Source organism: Lagopus muta, chromosome 27 (assembly GCF_023343835.1).
Source record: "Lagopus muta isolate bLagMut1 chromosome 27, bLagMut1 primary, whole genome shotgun sequence".
NCBI classification, from domain to species: Eukaryota; Metazoa; Chordata; class Aves; order Galliformes; family Phasianidae; genus Lagopus; species Lagopus muta.
In genome coordinates, this window is record NC_064459.1 from 2,650,240 (window position 1) to 2,665,953 (window position 15,714).

Genomic DNA, 15,714 nt, shown 5'->3' on the forward strand with positions numbered 1-15,714 from the left:
TTTAACTTCTCTGATGAGCTCACTGTTTTTATCTTCTTCTGCAAACCCCAAGTCATGCAATACGGCCGTTAATGAGGAGCATGTGCCTTTGGCTTGGGAGGAGACTGGGGTTGGATCAGTCCTTTTTACACATCACACTCTGCATATCCCATTCCTGGGCAGCAGGTCCTTCTTTGTTGGCCTTCAGGATCCTCGAGGAATCTCTGCTAAACAGCCTGCGTGCTTGGGTGCCAACTCTGAATCTTTGCCTATGTGCAAAGGCACAAAGCCCACATGGAAGCATAGGATGACATTTCAGGAGTGATGTAGGTGCACCCCCTATCCTGCTCTGATGCAGCAGAACCATGGGTCAAGTCCTGGCTACAAATGCACTGACCATGTTAGGGACAAATGTGATGTCTCTAAGAAGTTGGCAACAGCATAGTCTCTTGTACATCTCATGACACAATTAGTGACTCTTGTGTACAAAGCACGAAATAAACACAAGGTTTTTCTAGTCACATTTTCAGATATTTTGGCTACTTGTCACTATAATGGTCACTCTTCAGCAGACCTATCTTCGAACCAAAACCCTTCATCCAAACAAAACGCTGAAAAATTTCAGATATCTCACTCATCCAAAACATATCTACTGGAACTAGTCTTACTACCTTCTCTAATGTTATTCTGGTGGAACATTGTGGGTTTCAGTGGAGTTTCTCTGATTTGCATTGGCATGAAAAATGAGGATACTTGGTCCAGCTAAGCATTCACACACAACTTCTCAGCCAATATCACTGGAAAATCTTGAAATTACAGACTTGGATATGATGGGATAGCTGTGTTTTTCATATATTTGTATTCTTTCTCACAACATACACACTCTGGCATTAACTGATTTATATGAACATTCATTTTCTTTTCTGCCACAGAACAAGTGAAAAAAAGAGTGATCCCTTGCATTATTAAGCACTGAGCACTTCTAAGAACAACTGAATAACCATCAGTTGGCTGCATAGATTGGTTAGTTTGGAGAAGTGCGGAGATGGGGAGAATTTAGTCTTCTCTGCCTTTGAGCCTGTATGAAATTTAGAAATTTATCATATACAAAATATATTTCTTATCTCACCATCCAGATCTGGAAAGGGTTGCAAGAGCTTACCTCTCAATGGAAAACCAGTGTTTTACACAGGTAGATAGGGGTAGCTCAGGGGGCAAAGGTTTTAAGCTAAATGAAGGAGAGATTTATATTAGATGGAAATTCTTTACTCAGAGAGTGGTGAGACACTGGAACAGGTTGTCCAGAGAAGTGTCCAAGACCAGGTTGGATGGGCTTTGTGCAGCCTGTTGTGGTGGCTGGCAACTAGCCCATTCAAGGCATTGGAACTGGATGACGTTTAAGGTCCCTCCCAGCCCAAAACATTCTACAGTTCTACAAACAGTACAAATCTTTTCTTTCTCCTGGGTTGTACACGGGACCATCATTGTGCAGTAGTGGAGGCAGTGAAGCAAATGGGAGCTCTCTGCCACCTGACACATCAGCAAAGCAAACACCAAATGGGAATAACAGGATCCCAGAACTGAAAGGCAGTGCCTTACAGCTGCACAAAAAGAAATGACTACTCAAGTACAAGAAAGAAAACACTGCTTCAGGGAACGCAGAGAGGATAGAGCCCATGCTGGCACAGAAGGCTCAAGTCCACCACATCTTGCTCTGTGCTGCACCTCTCGCCTTCCCTCTGCCTCGCCAGATGATACACATGGACCTGCTGAATACAATCAGCTGGGAGCACGCTTGGCCAAGCAAAATGCTTTGGCTATTTAACTTGGCAAAGTTGAAGTGTTTGTTCATGTGTGCTGCAATTGTTTTGATAACCCCAAGCCATTTCTGGGCTTGCTGTTACAACTGTATCCCCTGTCCCTGTCTTTGCAAGAAGGAAAATGTGGTTAAGCAACCATATTTGCTTGCTAGGTTACAAATACCTGAGGGTTTCTACATCACTGCCATGCTATCAAAACCTTACAGTATGGTCTTCGGTTGGTAAGAAGTCAAGGCCTGAGGGATGGACAGTTGACCACTGGCTTTCCTCAGCAAAGGAAAGAACTTCAAGAATAGCTGTCAGCACTTCTGCACACTTAGCCGTGAAAAGTCATGACAGTAAAGCAATTACGTGCTTTTCTATCAAATCTCAGTATGTATACGACTGACACAGGTCTCTCATAGTTGACCTACCCTGATGTCACAGAGCAGATGTTGCTGAACAACCCAGTATGAAAGCAGAAGAATCCTATTAGCCAGCCTACTGGAAACTCAAAAGCATGGAGAGGATGTATTTGCTGTTGCCATGAAAATTTTTGTAGCCATTCAGGCATAAGCAAAGACAGCACATGTTGAATCCAAATTTTGCATATTCCAGGAATGTGTCTAGAATGTTTTCCATCCTGGGAGCATAGAGAACTCCACCAGTTTGCAGAGTCCAGAAAACACATACTCAGTTACTGTCCCTGGAGTTTTATCTGATAAATAGAGGCAATATGTTACATGTCAGCGAAATGTATCTGCTTTAAGATAGAACAGAATATAACTTAAAATGAGGGTTACACGAGAAAACAATACAATGAAATAGAGGATTCTGCCTCTAACCAGAACTAAAAATTCAGGAAGGAAAAATGCATTTAACTGAGCAGATTTTGCTCTTATTTGCTATCATTCTTCTTCATAATATGGAATACGTATTTCAGCAATCATAACAAGCAAGGTTTTTTAAAAAATAACATTAACAATGACCCATCTGCCAGATCCTTCTTTCTCTTTCTTCCTCTAAATCCTCTAACAGAGTCTCATAGCATAGTTATGAATTGGATAAAGGAACATTTCCTTTCTATTTGTTTCCTACCTGCCTTGTGTTGTAACTATCCATTAAACTCTTGGAGATTTTGTCTATAGTTCAAGGTTTCTAATACAAGCAGGAGCCTGTCCCTGTGTTTTCAACTGTAAAAAAGTACATTCTTCTTCTCAGGGGCAAATGAAGTCAAATTGGAATGCTATCTCAAACTTTTTTTTAAAGTTGACTTCTATTTAGCCTGGAAGAAGATTCAGTAATCTCAATTTTAACTCATTAAAACTAGGAGAGACAGAACTGCTCCACAGAGAAGACTTAAAGCTGACACATGCAAAAATTCAAAACAGACATGTCAAAATCATCCATGCACTTAGAGGAGACATGACATCATGGAGGGGGAAAAAAAAGCAGCCCTCCATATAAATAGCTCCGATATACTTTGCAACCGAATAAGGTTGACATGTAATTCTCTGGGGAATGCATGAGAAAACAAAGAATCTGCAAAGGTCATTCCTTTTCCTAGGCCATTTCAATTACACAGACAAACAAGGCCAGAATCAGTAGGTTTTGCTCAAAGTGCCTGACCCACTTGCTTTGGAAGTGCAAATAAATGAATTTCATTTTTTGAACTAAAGAAAAGGAAAACATCACAGCTACTTCCAGCTATCTGCAGAAGCCCTTACTCTCATTCATTGATTGCTCGTGATTTTATTGGTTGAGTAAGACTCGGTTCTAAAGAGCTGTTTCTCCTCAGCTGGGCTTAGGAGAACTTTCTTTGGAAGAGGTGAGAGGAGCCCACAGAAAAAAACAAAGGAAGAAAGAACTTTTACTCAGTTAATTGCTTCCCATGCAAAACCGGAGCAAAAAACAACAGTGCCTCCTCTATTCTGAGTCTCTGTTGTGGTCTGGAACAAAAGGTGCTGAAGGCAGTTAGGATTAATGTAATTGGCTTCTGGATCTGGCCTTAAAGAGATGCATTAACAAGGAAAGTGGTTTGGTAATCTGAAGTCTACGCCTATCACCTCATGGCAAAGGGCTTTCAGAAGGCAATTCTTAGCGCGCTCTAAATATTGAACCCCTGGAACACGTCTTGGGTTGGAAACTCCAAAACTGAAGGACGCTTTGGAGAATTTGGCTTTAACTTTTTGGCTCCAATTGTTTTGTATTGACTGTGCCATAAATGAAGACACGCCTTTGTGGCAGCAAGAGTGGATACCAGTTTACGCTCCAATAGCTTTGGTGGAGCTACCATGTTGTGTCAGGTGATTGCTTGGCTTGGTCTGAACCAAAGACAGGGGCTGTGGGATCTATAAGCCATTTTTCCTGCACATTTTTGTTTTTATCTCTCACTAATGTTTCATACAATTCATGAATCTGCATTCTTCTCTCCCAAGATCATTTTAAGTGCAGAAAAATGATGCCTCACGCGCACATGGGAGTGGGTGGGAATCAGAATACGTGGGCCCTTACGAGTAACCTCCATCACGCCAATGTGCACCATGTAATCTTATTACTCTCCAGGGTTACTGTAGTGTATATGTATTTCCTCCCCTTCTCTTCCTCCAGTTTAGCCATAATTTGCATGTGTTTTTAATATATATATATATATATATATTCTGTATTTTCTCCACCCAGATTTTTGTTTCCAAAACTTTTGGTCAGCTGCACTACAGACAGAGCCAAATAAATTGCTGGGTTCTTCCATGGTTCTTTCCAGAAAGCAGCTTTAGAGCTAAGACTGGCGTTCAGTGCTTGAATACCAACACCTCATTTATATGCCAGCCACACCCCTGTAGTTTAAGAAGCTGCAGTACAAAAATAAGCAAGAGGGTGCATATATTCTGAGCAGGCAATTGCTACAGAGGTGCAAAATGGGAGGAGCATGAGAACTGTCCCAGCATGGATATGACTTTCAACTAATGTAGTATGTCTTTGCTATACATCCAAAACAAATTAACCAACTTAATTTCTAAGCTAATCTATTAATATCCTGCAAAAGCCTCCTTAAGACTATTTTGGAAGCTTATTATGTATTTGTCTTACAAACATTTGCATTTACTTGGATTGTGTCTATATTAAAACTATACCTTGTGGTGGCCTCCTGTCTGGAGCTCAATGTCACCTTTGGGCACCTAAGGAACCTGTAGCACACACAGTTCTCCTATGAATGCTCTAATCTCTCCTGGTTACCCCACATTCAGGAAAAAGGGGAAAAAAACAGCTGTGGAAAGTCAAAAGCCCAAAAGCATCATCAAGGCCAGGATTTGGCACCTTCTGTTTTGCAGATGTGCTCTTCTCAGAAAAAGTGGGGTCATCCTGCCATGATGTCTTTGTATTTGTCATCATTCTTTCAATGCGTACAGTGCCGGAGATGTAAACTTTGCAGAATATCTTTCTTTGTTGCCTGCAGTTGAATAAACTCCCTTGAAATCTCTTCAAAAGTTAGCACCTGGATCCCCCGCTTTTGCATCTCCCCATGGATGTCCCAAGGGAAATTTTGCCTATATCAGGCACAGCAAAGGTCTAATTATTATTTTGATCCACTAAGCAACAATTGCATCTACTGTAAAATGAGTGGTAAATTCCAGACTTCATCCCAGAATACTTCTGAGACCAATAAACTTGGATACGCTTGGAAACAGCATTTCTTTATGGGCGCATGCCAAGGAGATACTGAGTTCCAGATAAATCTCCAGAGTAAGTCTATTGACTTCAGTGCCTTTACTCCAGGGTGAAGCTGGCTTGGTGTCTTTCCTGGAGAACTGCTGGACAGTAATGATCCCTATTTAACTAAAACAAATGCCAAGGGGAGTTTCAGGGTTTAGAAATGTGCTTGTCACTCAAATTTACTCTTCATAAGAAAAAAGTTGTATTTTTTTTCCCCTCAATACAGACACACAATTATCTCTGAGATGTCCCCAGGCTTGAATTCACATCACTGTCTCTGGGTCTGTGGTTTGATTATTAGAGGTTATTGCTTGCCTGCTTCTTGTCTGTTGTGCAAGCCAGTTCCTCTGCCCTTAATTCACTTTGTACTTCTGACATTGAATTCCTTGCTGAGCCACTGCCAAACTAGTAAATAAGCAGTGCTACTCTGCTCTCTTTCTCCCCACCCTAACCCAAGCAGGCTGGGTGCTCCTTTGTGGATTTGTCTCCACATTTTACAGGACTGAAATGCACTGTAAGGTATCTTCACTGGTTTGCTACTGATACTGCTCTGCCATCCTGGACAGAAGAAGAGATCTTACACAGGTTCCTGAATCAAAACTTTTCCAGCAAGTAAAGGTATGTGTCTGACACACACTTAAAGCAGCACAGTTCTATGACTGCTGTCCCCATATCGTCCCCTTGGAGCAGTCCCGCACTGCCCTCTCAATGCATGTAGTTCCACATCCCTCTACTTCATACCCTTCTGCTTTCATTCATGCCTTCTTATCAGCCTCATTGATCTTCAAAAAAACCCCTAAATGGTAGCATCACTTACAGCCTCTCCTCTCCGCCACCTCAGTTCTCCACTAAATCCTGGTGTAAACCACACACATGGGTTCACCTCCATCAACTCCCATGCAGATGTGCCAACAAAGGAGCTGGCCTGACTTTGCTGGAAACAGGCCATCTAGTTTAGACAAACAACTCCCAGAAGTCTACACCTCTGCTAATCCTTTGTCCATTTTTAGAACTGTTTTTTTATTGTTCCAATAAGTTCAGATAAGTATTTTTTTCCCTTCTGGTTTTCTACTCAGGACAGAAGTGCCAAACTACCGTGAAAAGAAGCATTCTACCCCACACTTATCCATCCAGAAACAGACCCAGATGATTAAGATTTTTTCCTCCAAGTTTTTCCTCCTTGTTCTGTATAGAGAAACACATCTCACACAAAGACCTTTCAGATATGACCAGCTTATGCAGTGCCTGTGGATCCACAGCTTGCAAGGACATAAACTTTAACATGGTGTAATCTTAGAAAACCGGAAAAGAGATTTACAATCAGGAACAATGCTAGTGATGCAGAAACTTGAGTCAGTTTGGATAATCTTAAAAGTCGCATTTGAAACATTATATGCAGCCTGACACCAAAACCAGTCCCCAGTTCTGACAGTAATTCTTGCTCTGTATTTGGTGTGTAAATGAGATGCAAAGCAAAGGCTGAGACTCATTGAACTGCACACTTCACCCCAATTCCCATTGGAAAAGGTGGCCCTAGCGCATGATCAGCAGAGATGTACAGAGGTATGACGGGTCCTTGCAGTCAGATAGCAGGGTCATGAGTGAGAGAAAAGCTTATCTCAAGTCCCCAATTGCCCCTCACCTCCCCCACCTCCTGTTTTCTCCACATTTTGTCTGCCTTTTTCAGATATCAGCTCTGTAACTACGCTTTTTAACTCTTGAGAACATTTTGTTCTGTTCATTTGTTCCATCCAGACAATGTCGACCTGCTGCTTACCACCCACCATCTCTGCCCTGCAGAGCAAAACTTAACATTTCATCATACAGAAATGCCATGGAGCTGTCAGCAGCCTGAAAGCAGAACAAGGTGAGGAGGACTTACCACTGTGCAGCAAAGAGGCCAGAACCACCAGAGGAGAGCCAGTGCCAGCAGCAGGAAGAGAATCAACAGAGCTATAGCCAGGATGGTCCCATCTGACTGAAAGAGAAACAGAGAGAGCATGTGAGTACCACCAGCAGAAAACACAGTTTTCCTCTCTCATACATACAAATGGGACACCTTCCCCATCCTTGATTACTACAAAGAAGCTGAGACAGCTTATTCACCTCCTGGAGTTGTACGAAGTTTTGTCTTGGTTCTCCCAAAAAAGTATGTATTTTTAAAGCATCACTGCTCACAACACAATGTTTCCTTACAATTTCAAGCATTCTCCTTCCTTTGTGACTATCTGTGACTGTCTACAGCAAACTGATTGAGCTGTAAGTGTCCCTGATCACTGCAGGGGAGCAGGACTAGATGGCTTTTAAGGATCCCCTCCAACTCAGATAATTCTATGATTCTTTGATTGTATTCTTCCCTTTTGCACAAACTTGAAAGTAATGCCAGAATTCTAATTTAATCCAAACAGAAAACTCTTAGGAGAGCTGCAGTTTGCACCTGTAGGAGAAAACAAGAAAAGCCAAAGCTCAAACATGGGATGACACTGGCCAGCATGCAGTCAGGCAAAAACATAAAAGGCTTTTTGAAGTATGCCAACAGCAAGACAAGGTTTAAAGAAAACACTGGACTGATACTTGGTGAAGGAATTCACCTAACAAGATAGGATGAGGAAAAGGCAGATTTTTGCTTTGGTTTTTAATATTAATGGTTGGAGCTTGATGGTCCTTGAGGTCCCTTCCAACCTAAGCCATTCTATGATTCTGTGATCTTGAGTTGTCCTGTCATCTGAGTTGGCTGAGTTGGAGGGCCATGATGAGAGGAGAAGTGACTTTCCACTTGTGGTCACCAAATTGCAAGGAAACTGTTTTATCAGCTCAATGGTCATGAGTCCATGGGGCCTGATAGAATTCATCCCTGAGCACTGAAGGTATTAGCAGATGTTGCAGCTGGTAACTGCTCTCAACAGTTTACCAAAGGTCTGAGATGAGCTGGATATACCCAGAATTACAAACAGGGCATGAGAGAAGACTCAAAACACTACAGACCTGTTGGTTTAACCTCATGCCTGGAAAAGTTCTGGAAAAGATTATCCTGGGGGATAATGAAAGGTCATTAAAGAACAAAGCTGTTATAAGCCATTGTCAACATGGGTTCATTAAGGGAAAGTCCTGCCTTAATAATTTGATCTCCCTCTGTGATAAGGTCACCTGCTTGGTGGATTAAGGGAAAGCAGTGGATGAAGGTAAGGCAGGAGATGTAATCTGTCCAGATTTCAGTAAGGCCTTTGATACCATCCCTCACGACATCCTTGGAGAAATTGCCTGACTGTGAAACAAACTGGTTCACCCTACGCTGGGTGATTAAGAACAGAGCTCAGAGCAATGAAGGGAATGGAGCTACATCAAGCAGGTAGTCACCAGTGGTATTCTCCAAAGATCAGTTCTACGGCCAGTCTTGTTCAATGGTTTTATCAATGGTCTGGCTGCAGGACTGAATGCATCCTTAGCATGTTTACTGATGGTGCTAAGGATAGTTGGAGGTTTCGTTCAGTCCCTGCAGAGGGATCTGGATAGACAGACTGGAGCACTGGGCAATCAGCAACGGCCTGAAATCCAGCAAAGGAAAATGCCAGGTGGTACAGCTGGGATGGCATAATGCAGACATAGGCACAGCCTGGAGGAGATGAATAGCTGGAGAACCTGAGCAGGAAGGGACCCGGGGGTGCTGGTGACAGCAGGTTCAACATGAGACAGCAGTGGGCCATGGTAGCCAGGAGGATGCCCCACGTTTTCCCCATTTAAAAAGGTATTTACAATTCTTTGATATCTATTAATCCAAACTGCTGCACAAGGCACCTCAATATAGCAGTTGAAACCAAATGCGCATTATTTCTTGTCAATTTAACACAAACCAGATGTTCTCAGCTCTCTAAGGCATGCCAGCTTCCCCATACTATGTCTCCACATTATCACCCTACTCTGAGATAAGTAAGCAGGCATCCCTGACTTAAGCCTGTTTGAGACGTTCTTGATGTAAGAGCCAGGCATATAAAAACCCCACCCAGACGTCAGGGTCACCAAGCCAGGCTAAGGACACGTTCAAGAGCAGACTGACCTGCAGGATGGAAAAACTGGGTGCCTACTTAAGTCACTCTAATTCCACAGCCAGATGATCTCCCATTGTACCAAAATGGCAAGAATAATGGAAAAACAATCAAGGTTAAAAGCATTTTCCAAACCTTCTTCTAGTGCAGAAGACATTTCTGGACATCTTGGATCAAGACAATCTGATCTTTGACACATGGAAATAAAAAAGATGTAGTCTGCACAGGAGAATTCACCCAAGACATCTCTGGAAATGGAAACTGGACCCTGACACAAAATAAAACTCATTTGAGAAGACAGAGCTGTACATTTTGGTGTTGTTCCTTTAGACAGATGGCATAAAATAACATCCATCATCCGCAAAGTGGAACGTGCTGATGTTAAGCACTTTAGAATATGTGATCCTGAGTCTTTGTTGCTATGAAATCATAGAGGAAAGGAGGAAGGTTTTTTATGTCTAATGGTTGCCTGCCTCTTTCATGCCTATATTGAAATAAATTTTGTCATTAAGAATAATTTAAAAGCAATTTACAAAAATACAGGGCAAATTAAACTGGTCTTTTAACCGGTTTTTAACAGAATTTGTTTGTACTGGAAAGGGTAGTTTACATTACTCTAACACATCTGGATCTCTGCAAGCTGATGTGGCCAGCTGGTATTCTGCATCTCTCAGCAGTGAAACAGTCCAGAGAAGCTGAAAGGGTTTCATTTGCCAAAACTTACATTTCTCACTCAGGTAATGCCTCTTACCAAAGCAGCACTGCATGACAAGCCTGCAGGAATGAGCCGCCTTCTGATATCAAAACCAGACACGCACACAAAAATGTGGGGTTGGTATTAATTCCTATTCTTATATTTGAACAAAGATGAAAATAGTCTGGACATGCCAGGACAATGTATATATACATAATAAAACCTACCATAATCACCAAAATGACCCAAACATTGCTTTTACTTTGTTTTACCTTTCTATCGTCAGCTTCCCCTATAATTTAGTTATCATTCTATGTAGCATCCATAGTTTCATAGAGCCTGAACTTTGCTTAGATGGAAAGTGCCATTACCCAAGCAGAATAATAAACAAGAAGGAAAATACGCCTGCTAGAGCAGTTTGCAAAAGTTCCACTGACATTTTTGAGCCTTTCTCCCTGCCTTAAAACTGGTCAAAACGGGCTGGTGAAGACTTTTGAAATATCTGTTTCCATTCCATTATTTTTAAATGAAAATTTGGAAGAGCAACACAATAATTCAATGAGCTATGTTTGACACACATATTGAATAAAGGCTGTCAACTCTGACGATGAAAATAGCTTTCATTTTGAAGACAAACAGTTTTAACACTTCACTATTGGAATTCCTGTAAAGTATCTACAGAAATGAAGCATGGTAGCCCCTAAGTACACAGCTATCGGAAATCAGTGCTACTTTCCCATTGGGATCAATTTTGACTGCTATATGGAGATAAAACCATACTGCCTGTGCCTATGGCAGGCTCAACAACCTACAACTCCACCACGTGAAAAATGGGCTGAGGTACTGTTACCACTTCTGCCAACTATAAACTAAACACAAAACATTTAAGAAACTTGCCTCCAGACAGCCGCTGAAGACCTAGATGATGGTTGGAGCCAGTGTTTTAAATGCCTTGCTACTGTATCAAGAAACACTCTACATGAAAGTGATCAGGATCAGAAGACCAATGGACAACTACCTCTGGATGATATTGTAAAATACAAAGATATCAAGAAGTATGAAATGGGAGATTTGATGCATTTTCTCAGACATGGATGCACACATATGTACATATAAATATATATATTTTTTTCTTTCACTCAGAAATTAGTGTTGGGCTTTGAGGAGCCAAACTGTGTCGGGGGGAATTCTTTTGTCATGAGAAAGGGACCTGGCCCATGTCTGCAGGTACCCCAAGCAGTGAGGGATGACAACATCTGACCCAGAACATGGCACAGGCTATTTCCTTAAGTCTACCCACAAAAATTCAGCTATGTGCTGTCTTCAAAAGCAAGACATTCCTCTAGGACACACACAAACCCAGGGAAGATCATATCTAAGAAAAAGGTCATGATTACGTGCATGCACATTCCTTCAAGAGACAGCAAACAGGGATGATCGCTGCAGGCAAATGACTCATCTTCACCTCTCCTGTTGCTTACCAATGTTGCTGCCCAAGACCAAGTTCCTAAAATTTTGCTTCAGGAAGTGGGAACACAGTCATGCAGACAGACAAAGCTAAGACAGAATCAGTGACTCTGAGACCCTCTTTCAGCTTAGGCATCCAGGGTGCTTCTAAGAGAAACACATAAATCTCCTCATTGACTTTTCAACGGCTTAGGTCTGAGGATTTCAAACAAGCTATTATGCAACAGATGGGAATTTGGTTTTGTTTGAATCCTAATTATTTTTGTTTAAGATTTTATTTCATAGTTCCTCACTTTACTCCACTAGCATCTACAGCATACAGTAAATATTCCAGTATTGGAACAGATTAGCAACATCAAAGCATACTCCTGAAAGGTTTGACTACTGACGTATAGGAGTGATGAATGAAGTACTAGGCGCACCTAACAAGTGTGCTTATGTACCACTGCTGATGAATTAATGCACCACTGATTTATAGGGAGAGGGCAGTGGTTAGCGTGCATGCTCATTACCACAACAGTAAATGGATTTAACTTGAAGCACGTGTTTAGATGTGCTGACTCTGTGGTGTGCCTAAGAAGGATGGACTTCTGTTGAATACATGCGTCAAGCACTTGGCTTTTGTAGAGTGTGAAGTTCAATAAAAGGAGTTTGTTCTAACTCCTACTGACCTCATCAGAAAGTAGGATCACAGATGTGATGTTCCTTTACCAGCTAACTGCTCCACAACCATTGATCCCATGCTGTGCAGCAGAGCATCTTGGAGCCTTTCCAGACATTCTTACACTGGGCAGGCTGGAAAGCTGGCAGCATTACTGCTCCTGTGCTGAGAATGCAGTGCGAGACCTGTTCTGCTACCTGGGAGCAACAGCGCAGTGTGAGGCAGCCACCTCACTGAGGCTGCCTTCAGAGTGGCTCATAGTAACTTAAACACTTATTACTGCCAAATCCCAGGAGATGTGCACATCTCTGTCCCAGTCCTACATCCTATACATTAAAATCTACTATCTTTTGATGTTTTCTCCATGGGAAGAGCAATGACACACAGAAAGCACGTCAAGGGGTGCTAACAGGAAAAGCGCCAAGTGCTGCTAACAGGCTTTACAGCAACCTTGACTACAGTTTTTGAATGAGCATCCAAATTCTGGCAGATTTTCTCACGGGATAGAAAGGAGAAACAAGCTTAACAGAGGAGAGGGAGGACAAAGGATGACCCTGGCCTTTGCCCATCAGATTCAGGCAGCTTTTATTGTGATGGGAACATTCACTATTTCTATCTAGAATACAATCATAGAACCTGACTCTCTTGGGAACGCGCCCATCACTGCAACAGAAACGGATGCTTATCATCACACACACATAGGGACTTCATTATTATTATTTTTAGTACTATAATCTGGTCTAATTTCTAAAAGGAAATGGACTCTCACTGAATGCACTATTCTGTAATGCTAACCTCTTTGATCATGGTCTGTGTGCAGTTACATGAGTGGGAGCCAGGCATAGAAGGAGATATGAGCAAGAAACACCTGTTCTGGGTCAGCCAGTCTATGTATTTTCAGATCTACTTTTCCAACTTTACTGTGCTGTGAAATGAGAGGTCCTTTGGCAATGATCTATTTTCCTTCTTTCCTTTCACAGCTGAAAGATGATGAGAGCCCACTTACGAAAGATTCTTCCAGCACCCTTGGTTATTTGTTTTACAGCACAATATACACACCCGTGAAGCCTCACTTTACCACATGCTTAACAAATGCAGAGCAAAAGACAGCCCTTGTCCTGAAGAGTTCACACATGGAGAGAAGGAGTAATTATTGCTCCCTCTGCTACCAGGGAAGATCTTTGATCAGAGAAAACATTTCTTTAATCCCCAATTGCAGTGTTTATACTTAGGAAAACACACTCAATTTTTCCTTCAGAAGAAATACCCACAAGTTTCCAGATAAATAGAAATGTGAGCAAGACCACTGGAAGACAGATAGGGCAGAACTAAGGGTAAAAAAAAAAAATCAGGATTTCCAGTCTTGCAATGTGAGGTATTGCATCAGTACATAGAGTACAGCTTGGTGGGACAGCTAAGTTTCTCCTCGATTCAACCAAATACCCTTCATATGATGGGCATCTACCCAGTTGGAGGTCTTCCTATTTTGACTGAGGAGCTCCTATTCTGAGAAAGCCCTCTCTTGTCCCTCGACACTCGGAGCTAAAAAGCAAAGTCTTCGAGGTGAAACGTAAGCAGTTATTTTGGTTTCCATTTGTGCCTGAAGGCAGCCCTCAATAGAAGAATGCTAAATTCATTTTGGGAGGCAAATACTAACTGGAATAATAGACAAAATTCTGTGGAATTACATTTTGTCATAACAACAGCCATTTATGGCTCTGTTTGGGTTTACTTCTTTGCAAGGCAGGAAAGGAAGGAAAACAGCATGCTACAGCTCTGGAATGCCCTGTCTCTGCGTCTGAGATTTGTAGCACTTAAGCAACTTCACTAAAAAAAGAAAAAATACATGAAATCTAAGCAGCAGCTTCTCGAGGTAACACTCTTACATACCCCTCCCCGAGGGTTAACCAGTGATGTTCCTCATGGGCTGCCACAGGCAGCCTGCCGTGACTTCAGCAAGGTTAAGCAAACACCAGCATGGCCTCAACCCACACAACAAGATATATGAGAGAAGCTTCCTGCTGAAATTTCATTTAAATTGGAATCACACTCATAGCCTGGAAGGAAAGGATGCCATCTAAAGGGGCCTGGACAAGCCTGAGAAGGGGCCCAAAAGAAATTACTGAGGTTCTACAGGACCAAGGGCAAAGTTCGCACTTGAGTGATGGCAATCCCAGATATGAATACAGATGAGAGAAGAACTTGAGAGAAGCCCTGTGGAGAAGGGCTTTTCCAAATGTCCAATCTGTGATTCCTCCTCCACTCCCAAAGTATTGGTCTCTTTCGGAAGTCCTATTTTCCAAATCTTAGGAGCGTGCTCTTGTAAAATGCCTTGTCTCACTTAAGGGTATTATAAAACAGCCCATGCAACAATATTAGAGTGAAACAATTCCTGCAGATTTAAATCTTAGAGTGATCTGAGAGGTAAAACCATTCACTGCCTACTATATGTGCAGCACAAAACAACTAAGAATAATTTACTTCAGAAACAGACCTGAAAACATGTGCCCTGGAGTTCCCACAGAGCAATACCTCAACTAATAACACACAGGTCAAGGGCCTAGGAAAGGGCTCATTAAATTTGCTCTGCAGTTTCATAAAGCCTCTATTGATACAATAGTAAATGCACTTTAATTGCCTGCAGACTCAGGAACAGTGATAACTGGCAGAGCCTTAACTGTGCAGCCCAGAACAAAGTCACAATTGAGAAAACTCTGCGTTAGCACTGTATCACATTCCTTCTGAATAAAAAACCCCTCACTGCAGGGAGTCATCAGATTTTACTACAGGCCTGCAGTCCTCTCTTCAATTTCTGACCTTCTCATTCTCCATATTTAAAGACAAAATCCATCCACTGTTGTTTAACTAAACATACAAATTCCTCCAGTCCCTTTCAGACAGCCACAGAAAAACAAGAAAAAAATGGAATACAAAGATAGAGAAAGGTGTGTCAGTACTCATATCATAGAATCACAGAATCACCAAGGTTGGAAAAGACCTAAAAGATCCTTTTGTCAAAAGCAACACCCACTGAAATGATAAGATCCAATTCTTTTTTCCAGTTTGCTTCAATGTTTCATCTATCCTTGCAATAGGAAATGTGGGATCAGAGACCATTCCTTCCCAGAACGGTGGGTGCAGGTTTGCAACACCAGCCTTTCAGGAAAGGCAAGGTTGATATCTACTAGCACTGGACAGGAGTAAGCCCAGTTTAGGCATTGCACAGGCCTCCCAAACGCAACCTCTCCCCCCAGAATACCCTGGCCCAACAAATAACTCTTCACCTGAAAGACTCCTTTTTACAAGCACGATTACCTAGCTCTCCTCCTGAAGAAACTGAGTGTGACGCGAGAAGACATC

General features: G+C 42.0%; 1 protein-coding gene across 2 annotated transcripts in view; it reads right to left on the reverse strand.

Moving 5' to 3' along the window:
* ANTXR1 (ANTXR cell adhesion molecule 1) overlaps nt 1-15,714 on the reverse strand; it is an 81,139-nt gene that overhangs the window by 29,205 nt on the left and 36,220 nt on the right. For both annotated transcript variants that reach the window (XM_048928121.1, XM_048928120.1), the window contains one exon: nt 7,372-7,467. In XM_048928121.1, the coding sequence (XP_048784078.1) occupies nt 7,372-7,467 (96 nt within the window). The remainder of the gene's footprint in view (nt 1-7,371; nt 7,468-15,714) is intronic.